The 21980-nt window shown below is 29.0% G+C and overlaps 4 protein-coding genes across 6 annotated transcripts; all 4 read left to right on the top strand.

The window, feature by feature from the left end:
- The first annotated feature begins 653 nt into the window (after positions 1–653).
- Positions 654–2511, top strand: LOC106775479 (endo-1,3;1,4-beta-D-glucanase). Its single transcript, XM_014662605.2, has 7 exons — positions 654–867; positions 1051–1072; positions 1282–1408; positions 1691–1781; positions 1870–1959; positions 2043–2143; positions 2215–2511. The coding sequence occupies exons 1-7, from the start codon at positions 717–719 to the stop codon at positions 2353–2355; spliced, it is 723 nt and encodes a 240-aa protein (XP_014518091.1). The 5' UTR covers positions 654–716; the 3' UTR covers positions 2356–2511.
- Positions 2512–4416: 1905 nt separating this feature from the next.
- On the top strand, positions 4417–5154 carry LOC106774915. The gene has a single exon (XM_014661940.1). The coding sequence runs from the start codon at positions 4417–4419 to the stop codon at positions 5152–5154; it is 738 nt and encodes a 245-aa protein (XP_014517426.1).
- Positions 5155–8396: 3242 nt separating this feature from the next.
- LOC106774916 (beta-amyrin synthase-like) lies at positions 8397–15359 on the top strand. 3 transcript variants are annotated; one of them, XM_014661941.2, is made up of 16 exons: positions 10991–11278; positions 11352–11537; positions 11622–11711; positions 11847–12044; positions 12131–12215; positions 12389–12555; positions 12657–12848; positions 12930–13043; positions 13167–13289; positions 13459–13581; positions 13669–13767; positions 13856–13912; positions 14102–14470; positions 14562–14642; positions 14951–15034; positions 15192–15359. In XM_014661941.2, the coding sequence occupies exons 1-16, from the start codon at positions 11078–11080 to the stop codon at positions 15336–15338; spliced, it is 2316 nt and encodes a 771-aa protein (XP_014517427.1). In that variant the 5' UTR covers positions 10991–11077; the 3' UTR covers positions 15339–15359. The 3 variants fall into 3 exon arrangements, with proteins under 3 accessions (XP_022642738.1, XP_014517427.1, XP_022642737.1); XM_022787016.1 differs by lacking the exons at positions 10991–11278; positions 11352–11537 and having other exon boundaries at positions 11640–11711; positions 11847–12000; XM_022787017.1 differs by lacking the exons at positions 10991–11278; positions 11352–11537; positions 11622–11711; positions 11847–12044; positions 12131–12215 and adding exons at positions 8397–8585; positions 8670–8754.
- A 1664-nt stretch (positions 15360–17023) lies between these two features.
- On the top strand, positions 17024–18970 carry LOC106775523 (40S ribosomal protein S15a-1). The gene is made up of 4 exons (XM_014662665.2): positions 17024–17138; positions 17646–17783; positions 17878–18038; positions 18683–18970. Exons 2-4 carry the CDS (start codon positions 17651–17653, stop codon positions 18779–18781), a joined length of 393 nt encoding a protein of 130 aa, XP_014518151.1. The 5' UTR covers positions 17024–17138; positions 17646–17650; the 3' UTR covers positions 18782–18970.
- Positions 18971–21980: the final 3010 nt, after the last annotated feature.

Raw genomic sequence — 21980 nt, forward strand, 5'->3', positions numbered from 1 at the left:
ATATATATATATATTGCAATGTATTGCTTATTTGAAAAAAATGAAGTGATTAGTCACTTTCCTTGTCAAATTTTCTTTGATGTAATTTTCCACGTGGTATGCTTATTAATCATTGGAACTCCCACGTGCTGTAATATATAAATATAAAGAACTAAAACTAAACTATTTCAAACTTGAGTTGTACAGTTTTAAGAAAAAACATAGCATTTAAAGTAAGGAAAATGATATTTTAACATTTTTTGACACCATTTTGACACTGCACATGTGTCAAAATGTGATTGGACGATTTTTAATTTTAGAAAAAACTTTGATTTTTTTCTTTCAAATATGTCCTTATCTCAGTTTTTTTAATTTGAAATTATCCAACCACGTTTTAACACGTGTACAGTGTCAAAAATTAGTGTCAAAGTATCATTTTCCTTAAAGTAAACCCGTTTCCAAAATTTTAATATTTTTCCATATTCCTAAAGTTCTAAGTGTGGAATCGATTTGTGCTTTGTCATTTTCATCACAGAGAGTGAAGTTGACAATAACAAATGATTAATATAATATAATATGTACCTATCTCTCTGTCTGACGTATTCAGTGACGCTTATTTTGTTTGTAAAAGTTGGTGACACCATTTTCAGTCAACTCCTTCCATGGATGGATCCATTAAAATGATTTCTCTTCTCTGACAAGACAACCTAAGCGTCTACCAATTCCTCAATTTGGCCATGTCAAGTTCTCATTGTTTTCAGAACCCACCTAAGTTGGACTCAGCTATCCATGTAGCAGGAACTGTCCAACAACTTGGAGGACTTAGTTCTTATGTAACAGGTTCTCCTGATTCCAAGTTCGCACTCATCCTAGTTTCTGATGTCTTTGGTAAGAAACCCATCTCCAATTTCTTATCTTTCAACATCTTTTACAGTAATCATATGTTTAATATTTCATTTAAATTCAATCCTCAATCAAGGAAAGAGGAATTTCAAGATCATTACAACATATCACATTTTGCAGATACTTCCCTTATAAATATAACTCTCAGTTGTTTTCCAATTATTTCAGGGTATGAAGCGCCAAATCTAAGGTAAATGAAAATTTCCTCCTTGAACTACCATGCTTGCACAAGGATTTGCAAAGAATGACCAAGTTTTATAAATGTGACGCACTATATATATATATATTTTAAAACTCAATAACTTAGCTTATACCGGAGTCTAATACTTCATTACTGCATCATGAGATTTTCTGTATGGAGTTATTTGTCATGAGCTTTGACATTCTCTCACTGTAAAGGAAACTAGCTGACAAAGTAGCAGCATCTGGATTCTTGGTTGTTGTCCCTGATCTTCTGTATGGTGACTATGCTGACTTATTTAATCCTCAGTTCGATCGAGATTCTTGGCGAAAGGCTCACGAAAAGGTTTGTAAATAGTTCAGATCTTATTACAACTGCAATTGTTTATACATCTAAATTACTGATTCACACCATACCATTCAGTGTACTTTGTAACACTAAGTATGATGGAACGAAATTCTCCATAAACATTTTTAATGTATGAAAAATATATACCGCCTTTAATTTATAACAAAATTAGTTTTTTTTTTCTTTGTACACAAGTTCATCAAACACCTGCATGAGACATATCGTTTTATGTCTTTCTAACAGTATGTTTATGCAAATATGATTGATGTTTTCTTATAGGATAAGGCGTGTGAAGACACCCAACCCCTAATTGCTGATCTAAAGAGTAAAGGTGTTAAATCCATAGGAGCTGCTGGTTTTTGCTGGGGAGGTAACTCAATTTTTTTCCTTTAGTCAACTTCATCGTCTCAATTCATAACATGAAAAATGTTAAGACAATACCTATGAACTATGTGCAGGGGGTGTGGTAACGAAATTGGCAATTTCCAGTGACATTCAGGCTGCAGTTATTCTTCATCCCGGTCCAATATCAGATGATGAAATTAACGGTAAACTTGTGTTTTTCATTCTTATAGGTGGAAATATTAAAACTTCAAAGATTTTTGACAAACTTTATTTAGTTTCACTTCAGAGGTCAAGATTCCTATTGCCATACTGGGAGCCGAAATTGACCATCTTTTCCCACCAGAAAGGTTGAAGCAAGTTGAAGAAAAACTGTCTTCAAAATCTGAGGTGAGAAACTGTGTTATCAAAGTATGAATATGTGCAGTGTTCACTCCAAATTGTTAATGGTTTTGTATCAGATTGAGAGCTTTGTGAAACTATTCCCTGGCGTTACGCATGGATGGACTGTGCGGTACAATGATGATGATGAAGCTACTGTGAAGAGTGCAAAAGAGGCGCATCAAGACATGTTGAACTGGTTTATCAAACATGTGAAGTGAAGGTTAGAATATGCACGTCCATTATGTATTGAAATAGGATGTGAAAGATCATCTGATCGTTGTTGATTTGGTTGAGGAAAGACTAAAATTGTGCCATAATAAATCACATTTTGTGATGACTCTTGTAAAAATTCATTTATTGAAAAATTGATACTATAAATCAGACAATCTTAAATGTTCAGTAACCATAAAGTGATACTCTTACAAGGATTGACTCGGTGATAAAGTTAACTATAAGGAAGAGTGAAAGAGCTTTTAGGTTTAATTTTTCTACTAACACTCTTAGAGATAAAATGTGAAGAGATTTTTTCATTCATATTATGGAAAATGATATTTTAACACCAATTTTTCACACTATTTTGACACTAGTCAAAATGTGGTTGGACGATTTCAAATTAAAAAAACTGAGACAAGGACATATTTAAAAGAAAAAAATCAAAGTTTTTTTTTAATTTGAAATCGTCCAACCACATTTTGACACGTGTGCAGTGTCAAAATAGTGCGAAAAATTTTTATCATTTTCCATTAACTTGAATTCAACATTGAAATACATAGTTGTACATTCATTGTTATGGTAATTGAAGAATTAATATTAAGTAGATTTGGGTAAAGATAAAAGGATAGAATTTTTTGTATACCAGGTAACACTTTCATCTTGTCATAATTCTCTATTCCATTATTCATTGAAAACTTTGTCAAATGTCGTTACTAATTTATATTCACACAATAAATTTAAGTTTTATAATTTTTTCTTTTTTCGATTTCTTTTATTTTGGTGTTTTCATAGTATTTTAACAGATTTCATCGTAATAACTTTGGAAAAAAAATGATTTTATTATAAAAAAATTAAACTACCGAAATTTCGCATTGAATTTATCAACTAATTTTATAAGGAATCACCTGGTTTGCAAAACATAGAACGACAAAATGTAGAAAAAGACACTGTTTTTTTTTAGAGTAAATGTTGATTTCTATTAGACAACATTTATTAGTCTACTATAACATTTTAGTTATTTCTCTACCATTTCATAAAAACAGATTCATACTCCTCCCCCAATTCATCATTCTCATACCTAAAATCTTCTTTTCTTATTTTTAATTTTTAACTTGAGTTCCCTTACAAACCATTCATTTTGAAAATGATATTTATGAATGTAAAAGAAGTTTATCAATGGTTAAATATGTTTTTAGTCCCTATACTTTGAGACGATTTTGGTTTTAGTCCATTTTCAAACTAAAGTATAATTTAGTCCTTCAACTTTAGAAAATTCTGGATTTAGTCTTTTTTACCAATTTTTTTAAACTTTATTTGTTATTTCGAAGCAAAAATATGTCAAAAGTGTAAACAATCCAAATGTTATAATGAGACGTACTTGAAACAACAAATAAAGTTAAAAAAAATTGATAAAAAAGACTAAAACTAAAGTTTTCTAAAGTTAAATGACTAAATTGTACCTTAGTTTGAAAATGGACTAAAACCAAAATCACCCAAAGTATAGGGACTAAAATCATATTTAACCCATACTTAATATATATTTAGAAAAAATAAAAATAATATATTCATAGATTATATAATATAATAAGAAGAAAAAAATAAAAAATAAAAATGTAATAAGTATAAATAAGATAAAGATATATGTATACCATTACTTTTGTCCTAATTATTATCTCTATATAAACTTTCCCAAATCCATGTACATCTTAAATAAATAAAAAAGAACTTAAAAATAATAAGACCTAAAGTTGGTTTTAATACACTTTGATATGTTAAATTTTAAATGATTTTTTATATTTTTAAAAATGCTTTTTTAACTAAAATGTTAAATAGCTTAACTGATTTACTAATTCTCCAAAAAAAAAAAAACAGAATACTTTTGAAAAAAAGAAAAGGAAACGGCTAAAAAGTTTAAACAGAGTTGGTTATAATTTGGAAAAACACTCAAATCACATATATATATATATATATATATATATATATATATATATATATATATATATATATAAATATATATATTTCCGTTTTTGAAAGTGCTCATATCATCTTCTAACCTAAACCAAGAAATGTCGAACCACAATGATAAGAATGATAGTGACGATGAAGATTTGCTCACATTCTCCCTCTCATGCGGCACCAGTCGAAAGAGACCAGCGAGAGACTCTCCACCAACAACGCAAGACGCTCTCGTGATGAGGGTACCATGCACACCCTCCAACGTTAATGATACCGACGCTCCTCCACCGGCTAAGTCAAATCTTCGCCCACCCCGCCGCCGTGGTCGCTCCTTATCTGTAGCGAAGAGCGAAACCATCCCTCCGCCGTTCCCCTGGGCGACGGAGCGGCGCGCCACCGTGCACAGGATGGCCTACCTTTTAGAGAACGGGATCAACGGCATCAAGGGGAAGGTGGAGTGCAAGAGGTGCAAGAACAAGTTCGAGATGGTTCTTGATCTGGAGTACAATATGAGACAGGTGTTGAAATTCATTGACAAGGAATTCGAGAAGATGCACGAAAGGGCACCCGAGGTTTGGATGCGGCCTGAGCTCCCAAAATGCGAGCATTGCGGACAAGACAACAGCGTCCAACCTTCGTTTGAAAATACGAAGAAAAAGAACATTAACTGGTTGTTCTTGTTGTTGGGTCAAACCATCGGTTGCTGCACGCTCGCACAAATCAAGTATTTCCTCAAACACAACGACTTGCATCGCACTGGCTCCAAAGATCATGTTCTTTATGATTCCTACATCTGCCTATGCAACCAGCTTATTCCTAACTGCTTCCATCATCGTAACAGAAGGTGATGTCTCTACAAATCACTTCAAAAGGATGATGATATTTTCACAACACTTTTTGATAATTTTTTTGACAACGAAATACATGTCATTACTTTATCGATCTATTTGAATTTACGTTTAATATTTAAAACGGACTAATCACAAATCGTATGTGTTGTCAAAAAGTTATTAAAGAAGTGACGTTAAAATAAGTTTTTCCCTTCACAAAATCTATCCTTATTATTCTCATTATTATGTTTTTTGATTCCTAGTCCACTTTGCAAAAAGATTCTTGTTAAATCTGTTATTTCAAATTTAATAACTTCTGTCTTTGTTGTTGGAAGAATGTTAATTATATCATGTGAAATATGGACCGTGAATATTACATTTCTCAAACAAAATATGAAGGAAAGAACATATTTTTGACATTAGAACTTTCATTAAAAATCGCATCATGCAAATCATTAATCCTTCTGCTTTTTTCAATTGGGTTGGTGTTCGTATAGAAATTTTTTAAATGTTATCTTGAAACCTGAGAAAAATTTTGGGGATGTGAATGTAGGTTAACCTAGTTAGCAGGAGGGGTGTAGTGCAAAATTGAAATTAAATTTAAATATAATAAAAGGCCACTTTAGTGTAAAATTTATAACATAACAGAATAACTATTAAAAAACTTGAGATTGGTTACAATATCAGACTAACTATTCAGTAAGATTTGTTTTAACTGATTATTTATTTAATGGTATTTTAAGTAAAAATTAACCAAAATTAATGTTATATTAATCTTGAAACTAATTTAAGTGTTAGTGAATATCAATATTAGTGATCTTGAATTTTCTTTCTCACAAGAAATAGATAAAGGAAATTAGCAACATCCTATTAAAAATACTAAAATATATTAAAAAAACTGTAAGTGTTCAAATTTGACATCTTAGAACTTTTCTATCAATTATATTGTAAAATAATGATTGAATAATGACTTAATTACTTAATTGATCTTCAAATTCAAGAATTAGTGTCAAGTTTGTTCACTTATAAAAAAATTAATTTCATCTTTATTTTATATAATTATATCAATTAAGTCTATTAGAGTTAATTTAAGAGAAATCTACATCTTTTTCTAGAGCGACAGACACAAGAAAAAACGACAAAATACACTCATCTCACACACTTAAATAATAATGTTTTAATTATAATTGTATTATTTTTTTATTTTAAAATCATAATTATATTATTAAAAATTGTGTCACATGAATTTTTTTTTTTCCAAACCGTGTCAAAGTAACTTTTTTCTTTTTTCTATTTTCTCTTCCTCATCCGACTTGATGTACTTACATATTATTGAAAAAAATATATATAATAAGAACAAAATTGATATTTGTTTACATTTATTTTATTATTATTTATAAATTTAACTTTTAAATGTGTAATAAATTTAAGGTTTTTAAATAAAAATTTGTTAAAAAAATTATTTAGTAGTTAAAATTTTATTTTTTAACTAATTTTTTTTTCATGAATACCTTTATTATGGTTTTATCCCATCATCTTATACATTTATTTCTACTTATTAAAAATTCCAAAATTAATATAAAAATGATATTTGAGTAAGATAAGAGTAGAATTTATATTTAATTAAACTTATTTCGAATGATAAAAGAACCACACAGATTTTAAAAAGTAGTTACAACTGAGCGAATTAAAAACAGGAAAAAATATATTTAAAGGATAAAATTAAAAAATTAATGACAATAAAATAAATTCACTTTATATATTTATATATAGGTATATATTTATAATATATATATAATTAAAATAATATAACATTGAGATATTTTAAATTTAAATCTCTATTATTATTTATTTGTGAGATCATATTTATTATTGTTCAAATTTTTGATGATAATTAAAAATAATATAATTATTATTATTAATATCAAATTAAAAATAAATAATTTCTATAATTTTATTGTAAATAGTTGTTATTTATTTCATAAAAGAATTTTGTAATTAAAAATGTTTAAATTAAAGAATGTTTAAATTTAAAAAAAATATATCAAATTGAAAATTTTAAATAAACAATGATTAAAAATATCTAGTTAAAATCAATAAATATATTATTTAAAAATAATTAATATTTATTTAATGAAATTATAAAATACGTTTAATAGTAAACATATTTAAAATTATTAACTACAGGTGAGAAAATTTATATACATAATATAATATCAATGATAATAATATTTAAATAATTATTTAATCGTTTTCATTCATTCTTAATTTACATTTATTTGAAAAAAATATGTTAATAAACTTTGATAAATTTATTTCAATATTTTCCAATTTAAAATATAAAATTTTTATTTATTTATAAGTCGTAAAAATTATAATTATAATTATACTTTTATTTTATATAATTTGAATATATAGAAATTTTAAATATAAATTGGGAGATATTTTAGTAGAAAAAATTTAAAAATCTAATGTTACGTGCTTAAGTTATGTTACCTTGTTTAGTAAAAAAAAGTTTTTGAATAATTTAAAAATATCAGGAATGGGACACGTATCCGCAACTCATATCTACAAAATATGAAAATCTAACCTGATTGCAGGTACTTACTTACAAAATATTCAAAGATATTTTAAAACTCACATGTACATGCAAATATCCAAAAAAAAATTAAAAAAAAATATTTTATATATTTCTAATATATATATATATATATATATATATAATATGATATAAATTAAATTAAATATAAATATAAATTTAATTTTTCAATTAAATTTAATCTCGCATAACTCCCTGCAAGAACAAAATTGCAAGCATAAAACTCAAAGTTTAGAAATCCAATGAAAATTTCAAAACACTATAAGATCAAGAATCTAAAAAATTCTCAAATCAAAAAAAAAGATCATAAACTCCGAACTCGCTACAAGGTTAGGAAAAAACTAATCACAAGAACCTTCATCCCAAGAAATAACAATCCAAAATTTCCAATTTCAAAACTCTTAGTCCCGAATAAAAAACCTTGATATTTCGCCACCACCTGCAGAAGATAAACAAAGAAAACTTAATCCCAAAACTTAATTAGAGTTACTTAATTTGAAAAGCTTTCTTTTTTTTCAAGAATGATAAAAAAATTAAAAAAATATAAATTTAATTATTATTATTGCAGATAATATATATCGACGAGATAATACCTATATGCAACCTATTTAAAAACGGATATTATTATTTATTAATCGGTAACCATTTGAAGAACGAAGATGGAGGGTGGGGATTACACATAGAGGGTCGAAGCACCATGTATTGTAGCGCACTCAATTATGTAACTATGAGAATTCTTGGAGAAGGAGCCAACGGAGGTCATAACAACGCTTGCGTTAAGGCCAGAAAGTGGATTCATGATCATGGTAGCATTACACTTATGCCTTCATGGGGAAAATTTTGGCTTTCGGTATGCATGCTTTCATATAATTTAAAAGACAGAAAATAAAGAAATGTAAGTTTGTGAGTAATTTAAAAAATGTAATTGTTTCAGGTACTTGGTATTGTTGATTGGAGTGGATGCAATCCATTGCCCCCTGAATTTTGGATACTTCCTACTTTTCTCCCCATGCATCCTGGTTAAATAATTCATTTTACTTTTTCACTATTTAAGAAATATGACTAGTTAATTCAATACATACACAAGAGTTCATCATTAAATTGAGTATTATTGTATCTTATTTTCACCTTGGTAGAGGTAAACACTATTATTTATGATTACTATTATTTATGTGGGATGGAGACATAAGTGTCTCTTAAAGGGGATCAAATGTAGGTGAAATAGTCTGGGTTCAAATGACTTTAATTCATGCAGGACAGTTATTCTTCTATCTATGTTTTATTATGTTATCTAAAAAGAAAGTGTTGTTGATATTTCTTTTCTGAATGTGGCATGTAGGTTGAGAGAGATTCAATACCTCTTCATCTTACTGCAAAATTACTCATTAATTTTCAGTGAAAAGAAGGCGATTGGCTTCGACAACTCTCAAAATCTTTAGAATTATAACTTAGATTGATATTTGGTAGTTGGTTTCACCATCATTTAGTATAGAAGTGGATTACACTAGCAAGCTTACAAATACTACTAAATTTTTTAGTTTAATAATAAGGAAATAATTGATCTGGGTCACTCTCTGATGTATATATAGACAACATCAGGATTTTGATATATATAATAATAGATTTTGATGTCTTTTTTTCAGATACGTACTCTATTCTTAATATATGTTAACGGTTGACTGAAAACGCTTGGTAGCACATTCCCTTGCTTGGGCATACACACTACCAAAGTTTTATATGTCAAAGGAATTGATGATGTGATTGAATTATCACGCATATGCTCATTAAAAAAACAACAATAGTTGCAACATGTGGTAGTTGGAGTCAACTACATTGTTCCTATCATTATTCATGGATTGGTTTAATCTAATTATTAAGAAAGCTGTATAAAAATTTTGTATGTGATGATGGGCTTAATTAAGGTGGTGAGTCAAGGGTGTGTATTTGAGTGAAGTGGCGTGTGAAACATAATTTAAAGTCTATGATTGTATTCCTGATAATAATTGCTGAGTTTTTAAGTGATATATTGGTGATCAAAAACTGTTTTAGGATATGAAATAAAGGTTGGATAATTGGAGAAGGTAAGTCAGTAAATTATAATATTAATTATTTTGAAATGTTGGTGTGAAATCTTGACTATAGTATTGAGATCTCATGAAAATTGTGTACCACATGTTGTATTTGTGACCTACTGAGATTATTCATGTTTGCATAAAATTATTATTATGACTCCGAAAAAGTCTAATGATAGTGATTTTCATATATGAAATTGTGTAATTATCATAAATGAATAATTATATTGATGAGTTTTGTGAAATTATTATAGAAGATTAATTATAAATAATTTATGTTGTAGATTTTGTGGATAAGATATTATACTGAGGGAATACTTTTTATTGTTTTTCTTGTATTATATTATAATTTTATTAGCTTATTTTTATATGTTGCAGTTATAATTAATAAAATAAGATTGGTTGAAAAGTCTTTTCATACTTTAATACAATGATATGGGTAGCCATAATTAGGTTGCAACAGGATCATATACATTGTCAGATTTCATTTATAGGTCACCACTTGCATCAGTATTACTGTGTAAATGGTTTGAAGGAGTATTATATAAAGGATGAAGCACTTGACGCCGGTGTTAAGCCTGCGCGTTAAAATGAACTCCTCAGCATCATCAGCTTCTCTTCCTCTTTTCGATTTATTCCTTCGGAGATAGTGTCCAGATTGTTATGATTCGTTAAGAAATTTTGGTATCTCAGAATCATTAGAGTATATTCACTCTTCACCAGAGTTTCTCTATATCGGTTTGGTTTAACAACATTGTTGGAGGTTTTCCTATGAAGATGGTGCGGATGATTGTGAATTTTCAGTATCAGGTTCTCTTCCTCTTTTAGATCTATTTATGATCACAGTAGGAATGACAAGGATGACACAAAGTGATTTTTACATTTTCTGGAGTACCTAATACAACTTCATGGAGAGAAAAACTAATGTTTTTAGAAACATACGGATTGTCTAATTAAGGAAAAAAAATGTGGGGCCTACTACTTTCTTTTTTTATTCGTCGTAATTGGCACTGAAAATGATAGTTGGGAAAAGGAAAAACTTCTTTTAATAACACTTTTTTAACAATTTTTTGACAACACATACGTGGCACTTTGTGATTGGTTCATTTTAAATGTTTTTTAAAAATAAATTAAAATAGACCAATAAAATAATGGCATGTGTCCCGTTGTCAAAATGGTTGTCAAAAAGTGTTCTCAAAATATCATTGTCATCCTTGGGAAAAAGATATTTAAAGAGAAGAAAGACATTCTGAATTAAGAAGGAAGAAAAATGTGGAGGGTGAAGATAGGAGATGGAGGAAAAGATCCACACATATTTAGCACAAACAATTTCTTAGGAAGACAAATATGGGAGTTTGATCCTTTGGGTGGTGATCCTGAAGAACGAGCTAAAGTTGAAAAAGCTCGTCAAGATTTCTTTCATAATCGCTACAAACTCAAAGCTTGTGGTGATCGGTTATGGCGATTTCAGGTACCTATTAATTACATTATGAGCGTAAAACAATGTAGTAATAGTTTTTTATTATTTATAAATATAATTACAGATGCAGAGGGAGAATAACTTTAAACAAAGAATAAGTAGCGTAAAGATAGGAGAAGATGAGGAGGTTAAATGTGAAAAAATTGGGATGACACTGAGAAGGGCCTCACATTATCTTGCTTCACTTCAAACTATTCATGGCCATTGGCCAGCTCACACTGGTGCTCCTCTCTTTTATACTCCTCCTTTTGTAAGTTCTACTTACTACGTACTCTCATATATAAAATGTATTTTATTATTATTATTATTATTATACTTGGTTAAAATATTGCAGGTCATCTGCATGTACGTGACAGGATCTCTTGATTTTATATTGTCGGCAGAGCACCGTAAAGAAATTCTTCGTTATATATATTATCACCAGGTGTATTTTTTATATTTCAATATTTATTAAAATATTTGTTAAAGTTTATACACTATTTATTTTCCTTTTCTCAAAATTGGTTTCATCATATAATTTCTATCATTAATTTTATGAAAATTTAAAATATATGTAAAGAACGAAGATGGAGGGTGGGGATTACACATAGAGGGTCCTAGCATCATGTATTGTACCGTACTCAATTATGTAACTATGAGAATTCTTGGAGAAGAAGCCGATGGAGGTCATAACAACGCCTGCGCTAAGGCCAGAAACTGGATTCATGATCATGGTAGCGTAACACTTATGCCTTCGTGGGGAAAATTTTGGCTTTCGGTAATCGTTGTTCTTTATATAAATTTGAAATGCACCAATATATGAGTATTCAGTGTAGTAATTTAAATAAAATGTGTTATTTGTAGATACTTGGTGTAGTTGATTGGTGTGGAAGTAACCCATTGCCCCCTGAGTTTTGGATCCTTCCCACTTCACTCCCTTTGCATCCAGGTTTAATTAACTCATTTTTAATCCTCACTTTTTGGAGGAATTTAATACATGATATATAAGATTTATATATATTAATATTTAATTGAATTTGGTTCACATCCCAATTTCAAATATATATAACTAGAATTAATAAAACAATATTTATAATGTGAAATTCACCTTAAATAATGCAGGTAAAATGTGGTGTTATAGTAGATTGGTATACTTGCCAATGTCTTATTTATATGGGAAGAAATTTGTTGGTCCAATCACACCATTAATCCTTAGTTTGAGAGAAGAACTCTTTATTCAACCTTATGACAAAAACAATTGGAAGAAAGCACGACAGAAATGTGCAAAGGTAAAAAATATCACAAAAATGTTCTTAGATCACTCTCTCTATAAATATAATTTCATTATATTGTGCGTATAGAAGATAATTGTTCATATTACACACTACAGGAAGATCTTTATTTTCCTCATCCTCTGATACAAGATTTAATATGGGATGGTTTGTATGTATTGGCCGAACCACTTCTTATGCATTGGCCTTTCAACAAATTGGTTAGAGAAAAGGCACTTCAAGTCACCATGAATCAAATCCATTATGAAGATGAAAATAGTCGATATATAAATGTTGGATGTGTGGAAAAGGTAATTTACATATGCTTATGTACAAATTGAATTTAAGTTTTTCCCTTCATTCAAATAAGCAACAAGTGTTGTGTTGTATAGATATTAAGTATGCTTGCTTGTTGGGTGGAAGATTCAAATGGAGAAGCTTTCAAAAATCATCTTGCCAGAATCCCAGATTACTTATGGGTTTCGGAAGATGGAATGACCTTGCAGGTAAATTAGACTATATTTTTAAATCCGAATTCAATTCATTAATTATATTCTTATATATTATTATCAATAACGGTTCTTAAATAGGTAAACATAATAAACTTGAAGATTATGTATATAATGCAGGGTACTACTGGAAGTCAGACATGGGATATTAGCTTTGTTATTCAAGCTTTACTTGCTACTGATTTAATTGAGGAATTTGGTCTCACTCTTTTAAAAGCGCACGATTTCATCAAGAAATCTCAGGTGGTTTTTTACCAGTAATTCTTGTTTGTATAACACTGTACAACATAACCATTGCAAATGCAAGTGCAGAAGTAAAATTAGGAACATATTTTAAGTAGGGTTCAACAGATTAATTAAACTGTGTTAGTTTTTAATCAAATAGTACTGATTTGACCTCTTAATTTCATAGATCACTGATAATCCATCGGGAGATTTCAATAGCATGTATCGTCACATATCCAAAGGGTCATGGGCCTTTTCAGATAAAGACCATGGATGGCAAGTTTCTGACACCACTGCAGAATCTTTGAAGGTCACAAACATCTTAATTTCTTATTTAAACTAAACTAATTAAACTTGGTTAACAACTCAAGCAGTTCATTTTCCTAATATGTTTCAGTGTTGTTTACTTTTATCGATGTTACCACAAGAGATTGTAGGAGAAAGAATGGATCCTACAAAGTTATACGATGCTGTCAATGTCATATTATCATTCCAGGTATTTTCCTTGAAGCATGAAATATTAATTTTATTGTTTGAGTTACTTGATAAAAAAATAGTTAAAAATATGTAATACTTAATTCCAGAGCAAAAACGGAGGTATAACTGCATGGGAGCCAGCAAGAAGTCACAAATGGTTGGAAGTAAGTCTTACATTATTAAATTGATAATGCAGCATGTCCGAAGAAGACTCTGCATGGAATTTTTTTTTTTTATAGATATTTATTCAATTATTTTCTTGTTATTTTTAAGTATTTATTGAGAAGTTTGTAAAAATAGATTGAAAATGTTTCCTTTGTGTGATTTTTGAAGCTCTTGTTATTAATGCAAAGGTGCTTAATCCGACGGAACTATTTGGTGATATAGTAATCGAGCATGAACATGTTGAATGCAGTGGTTCTGCAATTGAAGCTTTAGTGTTGTTCAAGAATGTATATCCAGAACACAGGAAGAAAGAGATAGATAGGTTTATTGTAAAAGCAGTAGAATTCCTTGAAAATAGTCAAACAGTGGAAGGATGTTGGTATGGGAGTTGGGGAATTTGCTTCATCTACAGTACATGGTTTGCGTTTAGAGGTCTTGTTGCTGCAGGCAAGACTTACAGCAATTCTGATGTCATTCGCAGAGCTGTGAAATTTCTGCTCACAACACAGAATGAAGATGGTGGCTGGGGAGAGAGCTATCTTTCATGTCAAAGAAAGGTTTTTGTAGTGAAGTCATTGTTTCTTACCACACTTTCTCTTTGACTTTCATTTTCATTACAAATAATTCATATCATATGGTAATGTTTAGATATATACACCTCTTGAAGAAAATGGATCAAATATTGTACAAACGGCTTGGGCTCTAATGGCTCTGATTCTTGCTGGACAGGTATTTCGGTTTTTGGAAAATGATATTTTAACACCATTTTTTGACACATTTTGACACCATTTTGACAATGCACACGTGTCAAAATGTGATGGAACGATTTCAAATTAAAAAAGTTGAGACAGGGATATATTTGGAAGAAAAAAACAAAAGTTTGTTTTGTTAATTTGAAATCATCTAACTACATTTTGACACGTGTACAGTGTCAAAATGGTGTCAAAAAATGGTGTTAAAATATATTTTCCTTTCGTTTTACCTTAGATGTGAAGTAAGTGTTATTTTGTTCTCAGCTTTCTGAATTTTGTATACAGTTTGAGAGAGACCCAACTCCCCTTCATCATGCAGCAAAGTTGCTCATTAATTATCAATTAGAAGATGGTGATTGGCCTCAAGAGGTTATTTCTCAAATATAATTTACTTGTATAGAAATTAAAACAAATTACAATTTCTTTAATTTTAGGAACTAATATAAATTATACATTTTGAAGTATAAAATACACATCAGTTAAATTTATATTTTAATTTCTTAATTTAGTTTGATATTTTTGACAGCAAGTTACCGGAGCATTTGGGAAGAGTTGCACAGTACATTACCCACTTTATAGAAATGTTTTTCCGATGTGGGCTCTGGGTGAATATCACAGGAAAGTTCTATCACTTTCCAACAATATTTATTTGAAAAAAATATATTATCAATAAAAAAACTGTTCAGAGTTTGATGATCCGATTCCTGTTATTGTAATTTTGTAAATGTGAGACGATTATGTTGTAAAAAATATTACAACAATAAAGAAACAATAAAAAATATTACAAAACTGCTTATTAAATTAACTCTTTATTTTTTCTTAAAAAAGAAATCAATTGTGTTTTTGTGAATTTCTGAAGAAAACAAAAAATCAATTCGATACAAAAATATGTGAACTTAAATATAAGAATGAAATTATTAATTAAATCAAGATTCAAGACTATATTTATCGTTAAATTATAACAAATTTAAAAGTAATTAAAAAAATAAGTCTCAATTATATATAATATTCAACAACACTTGCCTTTGTCAATTAAAGTTGTAAGATGTTAGGAGGATTGCTTAACTTGAATGAAATATGGTTTTTTCATCAAAATATATAAATCAAATTGAAGTATTACATAAACTAAACTTTAAAAATAGTTCAAATGAATTAAATGAAATTATATAATGATTTAAATTAATTAAATAGGACTAAATTAATATTTTAAATTATTTCTGAATTGAAATGTTGAATTATTGTTAATAAATATTTTAAAATGTATTTCTTAATTCTATAGGTTATAATCGAATTTAGTTCACTTCTATTTAAGAAAGAAATAATTAAAAGAAAATTTGATATATAACAGATTCACTTTACTTTTTAAACAAATCAATTTTTCTATAATTTAATTAGCAGTTTAGTTTTTTTTTGAATAATTTAATTCAATATCACTTTAGTTTAATTTAATCAATTGGAAGAACTCTAACTATAATTTTTAATGCTTTGAATTTTCGTACCACACAAAAATAATATTCTAATGGACAGTTTAAAACTAAGAAAATACTAATCCATGTTTTTTTAAGTCCCGAGTAAAACATATCATTGTTTTTAAATTATTCATGTAAGTAAACTCTTGTTAAAGTATTCATACTAAGATATTTATAAACAGTTACAGATATTTCAACTCAAAATTTAGAGTTATAATTGAAAAATAAAACTATATATGCACTGGTAACAAATTAGGAATGAAAACCAATTAAAATTAAGTGAACAAAAATATGAATAATTTTTCTTTGAGACTAAATTTTTATTTTGTATGATTAAATTTTATAATAAATAAATATTTGAACATATATGTTATATTTCAATTTTATTACAAATGGTTTATATTTTGATTCACTATTTTTATTAGGTATTGATAATTTATTAAAAAAATTCAAATTAATGTATAAATTAGACATATTAAAAATGATAGATTGAGAGATATAAGAAACTAAGAAAAATCACTAAAACCAGTCTACCATGAAAAAAAAGAAATTAAACAATTCTCATCAAATATTGATAATTAAAAATACTCTTTCAAGGTTCTAATTATTTACACAGAAATCAATTAAAAATAAAAATGAAGTACAATTTTCATCAAATATTATTGCATATTTAAAACAAGTAGGACAATTTATTTATTTTCGAATAAATGTTGCCATCTAATTCGTTTTCATAAAATAACAATGAGATATTGATTGGAGGAAGGAGCTGACGAATGCAATGTTTTCCTATATTTTTGGTCCAAAAATAGTTTCGTAAATGAATGGGCCACAAAATTATGGGCCTGAAGGAAGGGCCCAACAAGTGGAAACTGTCATGGGCTCAAAACCTTTGATCCCTTCCAAACCCTAAACACACTTAGAAGCTGCTTTATACTCGTGTCCTCCTACCCTGTTGGCCTTCTTCAGCACCCACGCCGTTTCTGTGCCTCCATTGTACTATTACGGTAAGATCTGATTCCTGTTTTCTTGTCACGAATTTTGGTTCTGGGATTTCTATATTTGTTTTATTATCCTTCTTATCTAACCTTTCACGATGCAGAAATGGATTCTGAAACCTGTTTGTGGTGTTTAGATTCGTGTTGAGATCCTTGAGCTTTGTATTTTTTCTTTGTTGCGGTAGCCTGTTAAAAGATACCCTGTTAGCAAAATTTTACCTTTCGCTGGAACACTTTCCTATTTTGTTATTTCTGTTTTGATCACAAAATGCATACACAACTTTGCTGCTAGTATTATTGGTGTTTAGAATGATGTTTAGTATTAGCTTTTGTTCTTATTACATCTGATGTATCTCCTATATGAAGGGGGGGGGGGTTCAGATACGGGTGTATTGTGGGACTGTGGCAATTTAGGATTTTGAAAATGGAAAACGTATTTACTGTTTCTCTTAGTGTACATTGATTGGTATAATATCGGTTATGCCTTGTGGTTAATTCTTGTAAAATTCCTGACAGTGACAATGGTGAGGGTCAGTGTCTTGAATGATGCTCTCAAGAGCATGTACAATGCTGAGAAGAGGGGGAAACGCCAGGTCATGATTAGGCCATCCTCCAAAGTGATCATAAAATTCCTCTTGGTGATGCAAAAGCATGGTACATGTTATCCCTTATTTCTTGAAAGATATTTCTACTTGACTACTATTTGATTCTTAATTTTTCTATATATTTTGCTTTGGTTTCTTTCTAGGGTACATTGGAGAGTTTGAGTTTGTTGACGATCACAGATCTGGGAAAATTGTCGTTGAATTGAATGGTAGATTGAACAAATGTGGGGTTATTAGTCCCCGTTTTGATGTGGGTGTCAAAGAGATTGAGGGTTGGACCGCTAGGTTGCTCCCCTCAAGACAGGTTAGTTAAAAAGCCTTGTCCTTTTCCGAACATCAGAAATCTTCTTGTTCTTGGTACTTGTTATAAAAGATAGAAATCTGTTTTTGACAACAAACTTATTCGAGTCATTTTCTTGTAACTTTCTTGTTTACAATTTTCACCATTGTTGATAATTTGAGAGTTTAAGTGCATATGATTATTTAAGCTAGTTACATTCTGAATTATCAACCTTTCTTTCAGATGATTTTGTTTATATTTTACCAAGATTTTACGTAGAAGGAAGAGCACCTTTGAAATAATGGCATAATATAGGTATCCAGTGCCATTAGAGTAAGATTCTCGGGCACATTGGTTTGATAAAATATTCAATGTTTTCAATTTGTATTGGTATAAGTATTAGTAATATAGAGAGCAACTGAAAGTTATTTTTATCACCTTGAGTGAACATTTGAAAAATGGGAGCAAAGTTAAGCCAACTGACCAATAGATTGGTGTTATGCTACAATTTTTGTGGAATATTTTTTATTCTGTTTCTTTAGTATATTAGTGTTTCTTGAACAATGCTGTGCTTGTATATTAAACTTTTTAATAGTAAGTGTACACATAGTGGCATTGGACACGATTTAATTATTGATGCCTAACTTCTGATTACACAAATGTTTCAGTTTGGGTATATCGTGTTGACTACCTCTGCTGGCATCATGGACCATGAAGAAGCTAGGAGGAAGAATGTTGGTGGGAAAGTGCTTGGTTTCTTTTACTAGTCTATAGTTTCCTTTGAAAGATTTTGTGTTGATTTCAGTTTTTTTAATCTCACCGTTATAATGATCAATGTTAGACCCGTAGATTGAGTTATAGCATAGCAGGAGATGTTTTTCTGATGTGCTTTATTTGTTTGCCGAACCAAATTTAGCTATAATTTATGTAATTTTTGGCAGTTTTATCCGAGGCTCGATTCCGTATTTTTATTTTTATTTTATTATTAATAATATTATTAAATTACAGTAATTATCGAGAAAAGAGGAGTGTATAATTTTAGAAATAACTTTGGTGTTCAGTAGTTTGAAATTTAAATTTAAAGATGGTGTAATAGTTCATTATGCTTGAGATTCGTGGATCTTTTTAGTTTGGGTTAGATTTTTATCTCAGTTTTGATGTGATCGAGAGGTGTGTATGAAAAGAGTGTGGGGGACTAATCCTTAGCTTCAGAAGTTATAGGAAGTTATGAGCAAAGTTTAGATTTAACTTGCGAGAAATTAAATTAAATTTCTTTTAGTTTATGAAATAAGTTTGTTTAGTTCCTTAAAATAAAAAAGAAATAATTTGTCTATTTAAGGGACTAGAGTGTATTAAGATATAAGGATTAAAACTACTATAAATTCTTTGAATTTGTGATAATTTTAGTTTTTGTTTTAAATTAAAAGAAATTATTTAGTTTTTAAATACTGAATTTAAGGGGCAAAAATGTGTTCTATGATTTATGGTTTTAAATTATTTTTAATTTCATCATTTTAGCTCAAGTGTTTAAGGATTAGAATTGTATGTGCTGGACCAAAGAAATTTAAATATGAAGAACTAAATTTAAAATATTTTGGAGGAACTAAAAGTCATGATTAATCTGATAAATTATTTTTCAACTATTATATAAGTAGTTTCGTGTGCCCTTTATTCACAATATATAATGTATTGTTATCAGCACAATATTAAAGTATTGATCTTTAGATATTATATTCACAAATTACTTGTCTTCTCATGCAAGTGGATGGATATTAAAATCTGGTGATAGAATACTACAAATAAAACTGTTATATACTCGACGTGTATGTAGATAAGAGCACACAACGCATGAATTTAATGCTAAATTCGGTAAATTCTCTTTTAAGATACGGTAATTATATATGTTTTCTGAATTCGCAAAAATATCTTAATCAAATCTATATATAAGGATTCATACAAAACCTGCATACTATTATACTAGTATTGTTTATAATAATTATTATTATCCTGATGTTTAGCCTCGGAAAAAACAAAAGCAAAAAAACATGGAGTTTTGATTTTTGATGTTTCAACGTGCAACTCAAAAGCATTACCCAGCAAGTTGGGAACTAATAATAATAATAATAATAATAATAATAATAGTTTTGATTATGCATGGGACATTGGATCTTCATTCACTATTTGTGAGCACGTGAGAGTAATCATCAATAATGAAAAATAATTGAGATACAAGGAATTCATCATCAAGTTCCATTGTATGCATAAATATTAACCCTATTTCGATTTTTTTTTTCTAAAAAATAATACTTTGACCAAATAAAAATAACCATCATTGTTATTATTATTACAGCACTGAGCTAACATGTTTACAACATTGATATACGAGGATTAAAAACCTTAAAAACGAGTCTGCACATTCCAAAACACCAAACATAGCATAAATATCTGTGTTGGATTGAAGAAACCAACCGTTAAGTTGATTTGGACAGTTTTCCTAAGCTGTTTTCATACTATAACAATCAGACACAGTACGATAATAATACTATATACAATGTATTTAATCTGAAAAATAAATGTGGTTACTACCATGATGATAGAAAAATAATTGTGGTGGACCTGATTATAGTACAAACGGTTGAATCACCCATTCGTTGACCTTCTTTAGTTTCTTGGAGGATCTCTTGCAATTGCAACCCATACTTTGTCCCCACTCAAATTTTTTCATGTCAGAAGTTTATATTTCTTCTGTTTTCTCTATTTGACAAAAGAAATTGACAACTCTGCAATGATTTTTTGGTGCTCTGGGAACTATTTTGGGGCAAAACAAACAATGATTCAGTTTCATAAAATAAATGTTGATAAACATCTTTTTAATACGTATTTTTTCAGTACCGAGAGAATTCAAAGCTTTGTTTTACTCGAAATAACATAGGTCGGTGTTTATCTGTTCTCTACTCCAAATCAGAAGCAACAAGGTGTCCTTTGCTTGAAGAAACGATTTTAAACTTCTCCCAATAAAGATATATCACTTGATTTATTTATTCAAGGACAAAATTGTTGCTTCTTTCTTCAAATTTTCATGTAAACTTGAAAATCAATTCTTTTCAATTTTATTATATAAACAAAATTGCCTTAAAATTTATGAAAATTAACGAGAACAGCTTGAAAAATGTCATAGTTGAATTTAAAAGATAAAGTTTGGCAGAACCGAGTCTATGTATTATTTTACACCTAAAAGCCACCTATTCACAATTTAAGAAGTATTCAAGCCATGTGAGGCACATGCCATATGGAATTACTGAATCNTAACTTTGATNTTTTCACATCAATATCCAAACTTGCCTTATTTTGTNACNTTTTTCCAATATNTTTTGGACACAAACCTTCGTNAATGTTCTTGTCCCTATTATTTGTCTTTGAAATACGAGGAATTCGAAGGGATGATATCTCTATTAAATTATTCCATGATGTTCTTGTTGTTGTTAACAGAACAAGAAATATATCAGTGACCACACTAATTCCCTATAAATAAATACATAATTATGTGTGAAAAGAAAAATAATCGCATATTATTCTCAGGTACCAAAGATATCTAATTTTAGACAGTTATCTCACTTGTGAGAGTTGTTTATAACATAACGTGAAAAATGAAATCGAAAATGACTTTGATGAGACATCCAAAACAAATTCCAGGGAAAAACAATGGCCCACATATATAACAATATAAAATCAATTAAATAATTAAATCAAGCTAATAAATTGAAAATCTGGCAATTGATTTTTATTACACATTAAATCAAAACATTTATTACTCTTAATTTGTTTGGATTACCTTTTTTCAGTCTTTGATTAACAATGATAAGAGACATGTAAATTTTTTATCTCTGGGAATCAATGAGAAGCTAGTTAAGCAACAATTATTGACCATGAGTAAGGAATGGCACAGGATTCAAACACCCCCTTCCA

Source organism: Vigna radiata, chromosome 10 (assembly GCF_000741045.1).
Source record: "Vigna radiata var. radiata cultivar VC1973A chromosome 10, Vradiata_ver6, whole genome shotgun sequence".
In the NCBI taxonomy this organism is placed as follows: domain Eukaryota; kingdom Viridiplantae; phylum Streptophyta; class Magnoliopsida; order Fabales; family Fabaceae; genus Vigna; species Vigna radiata.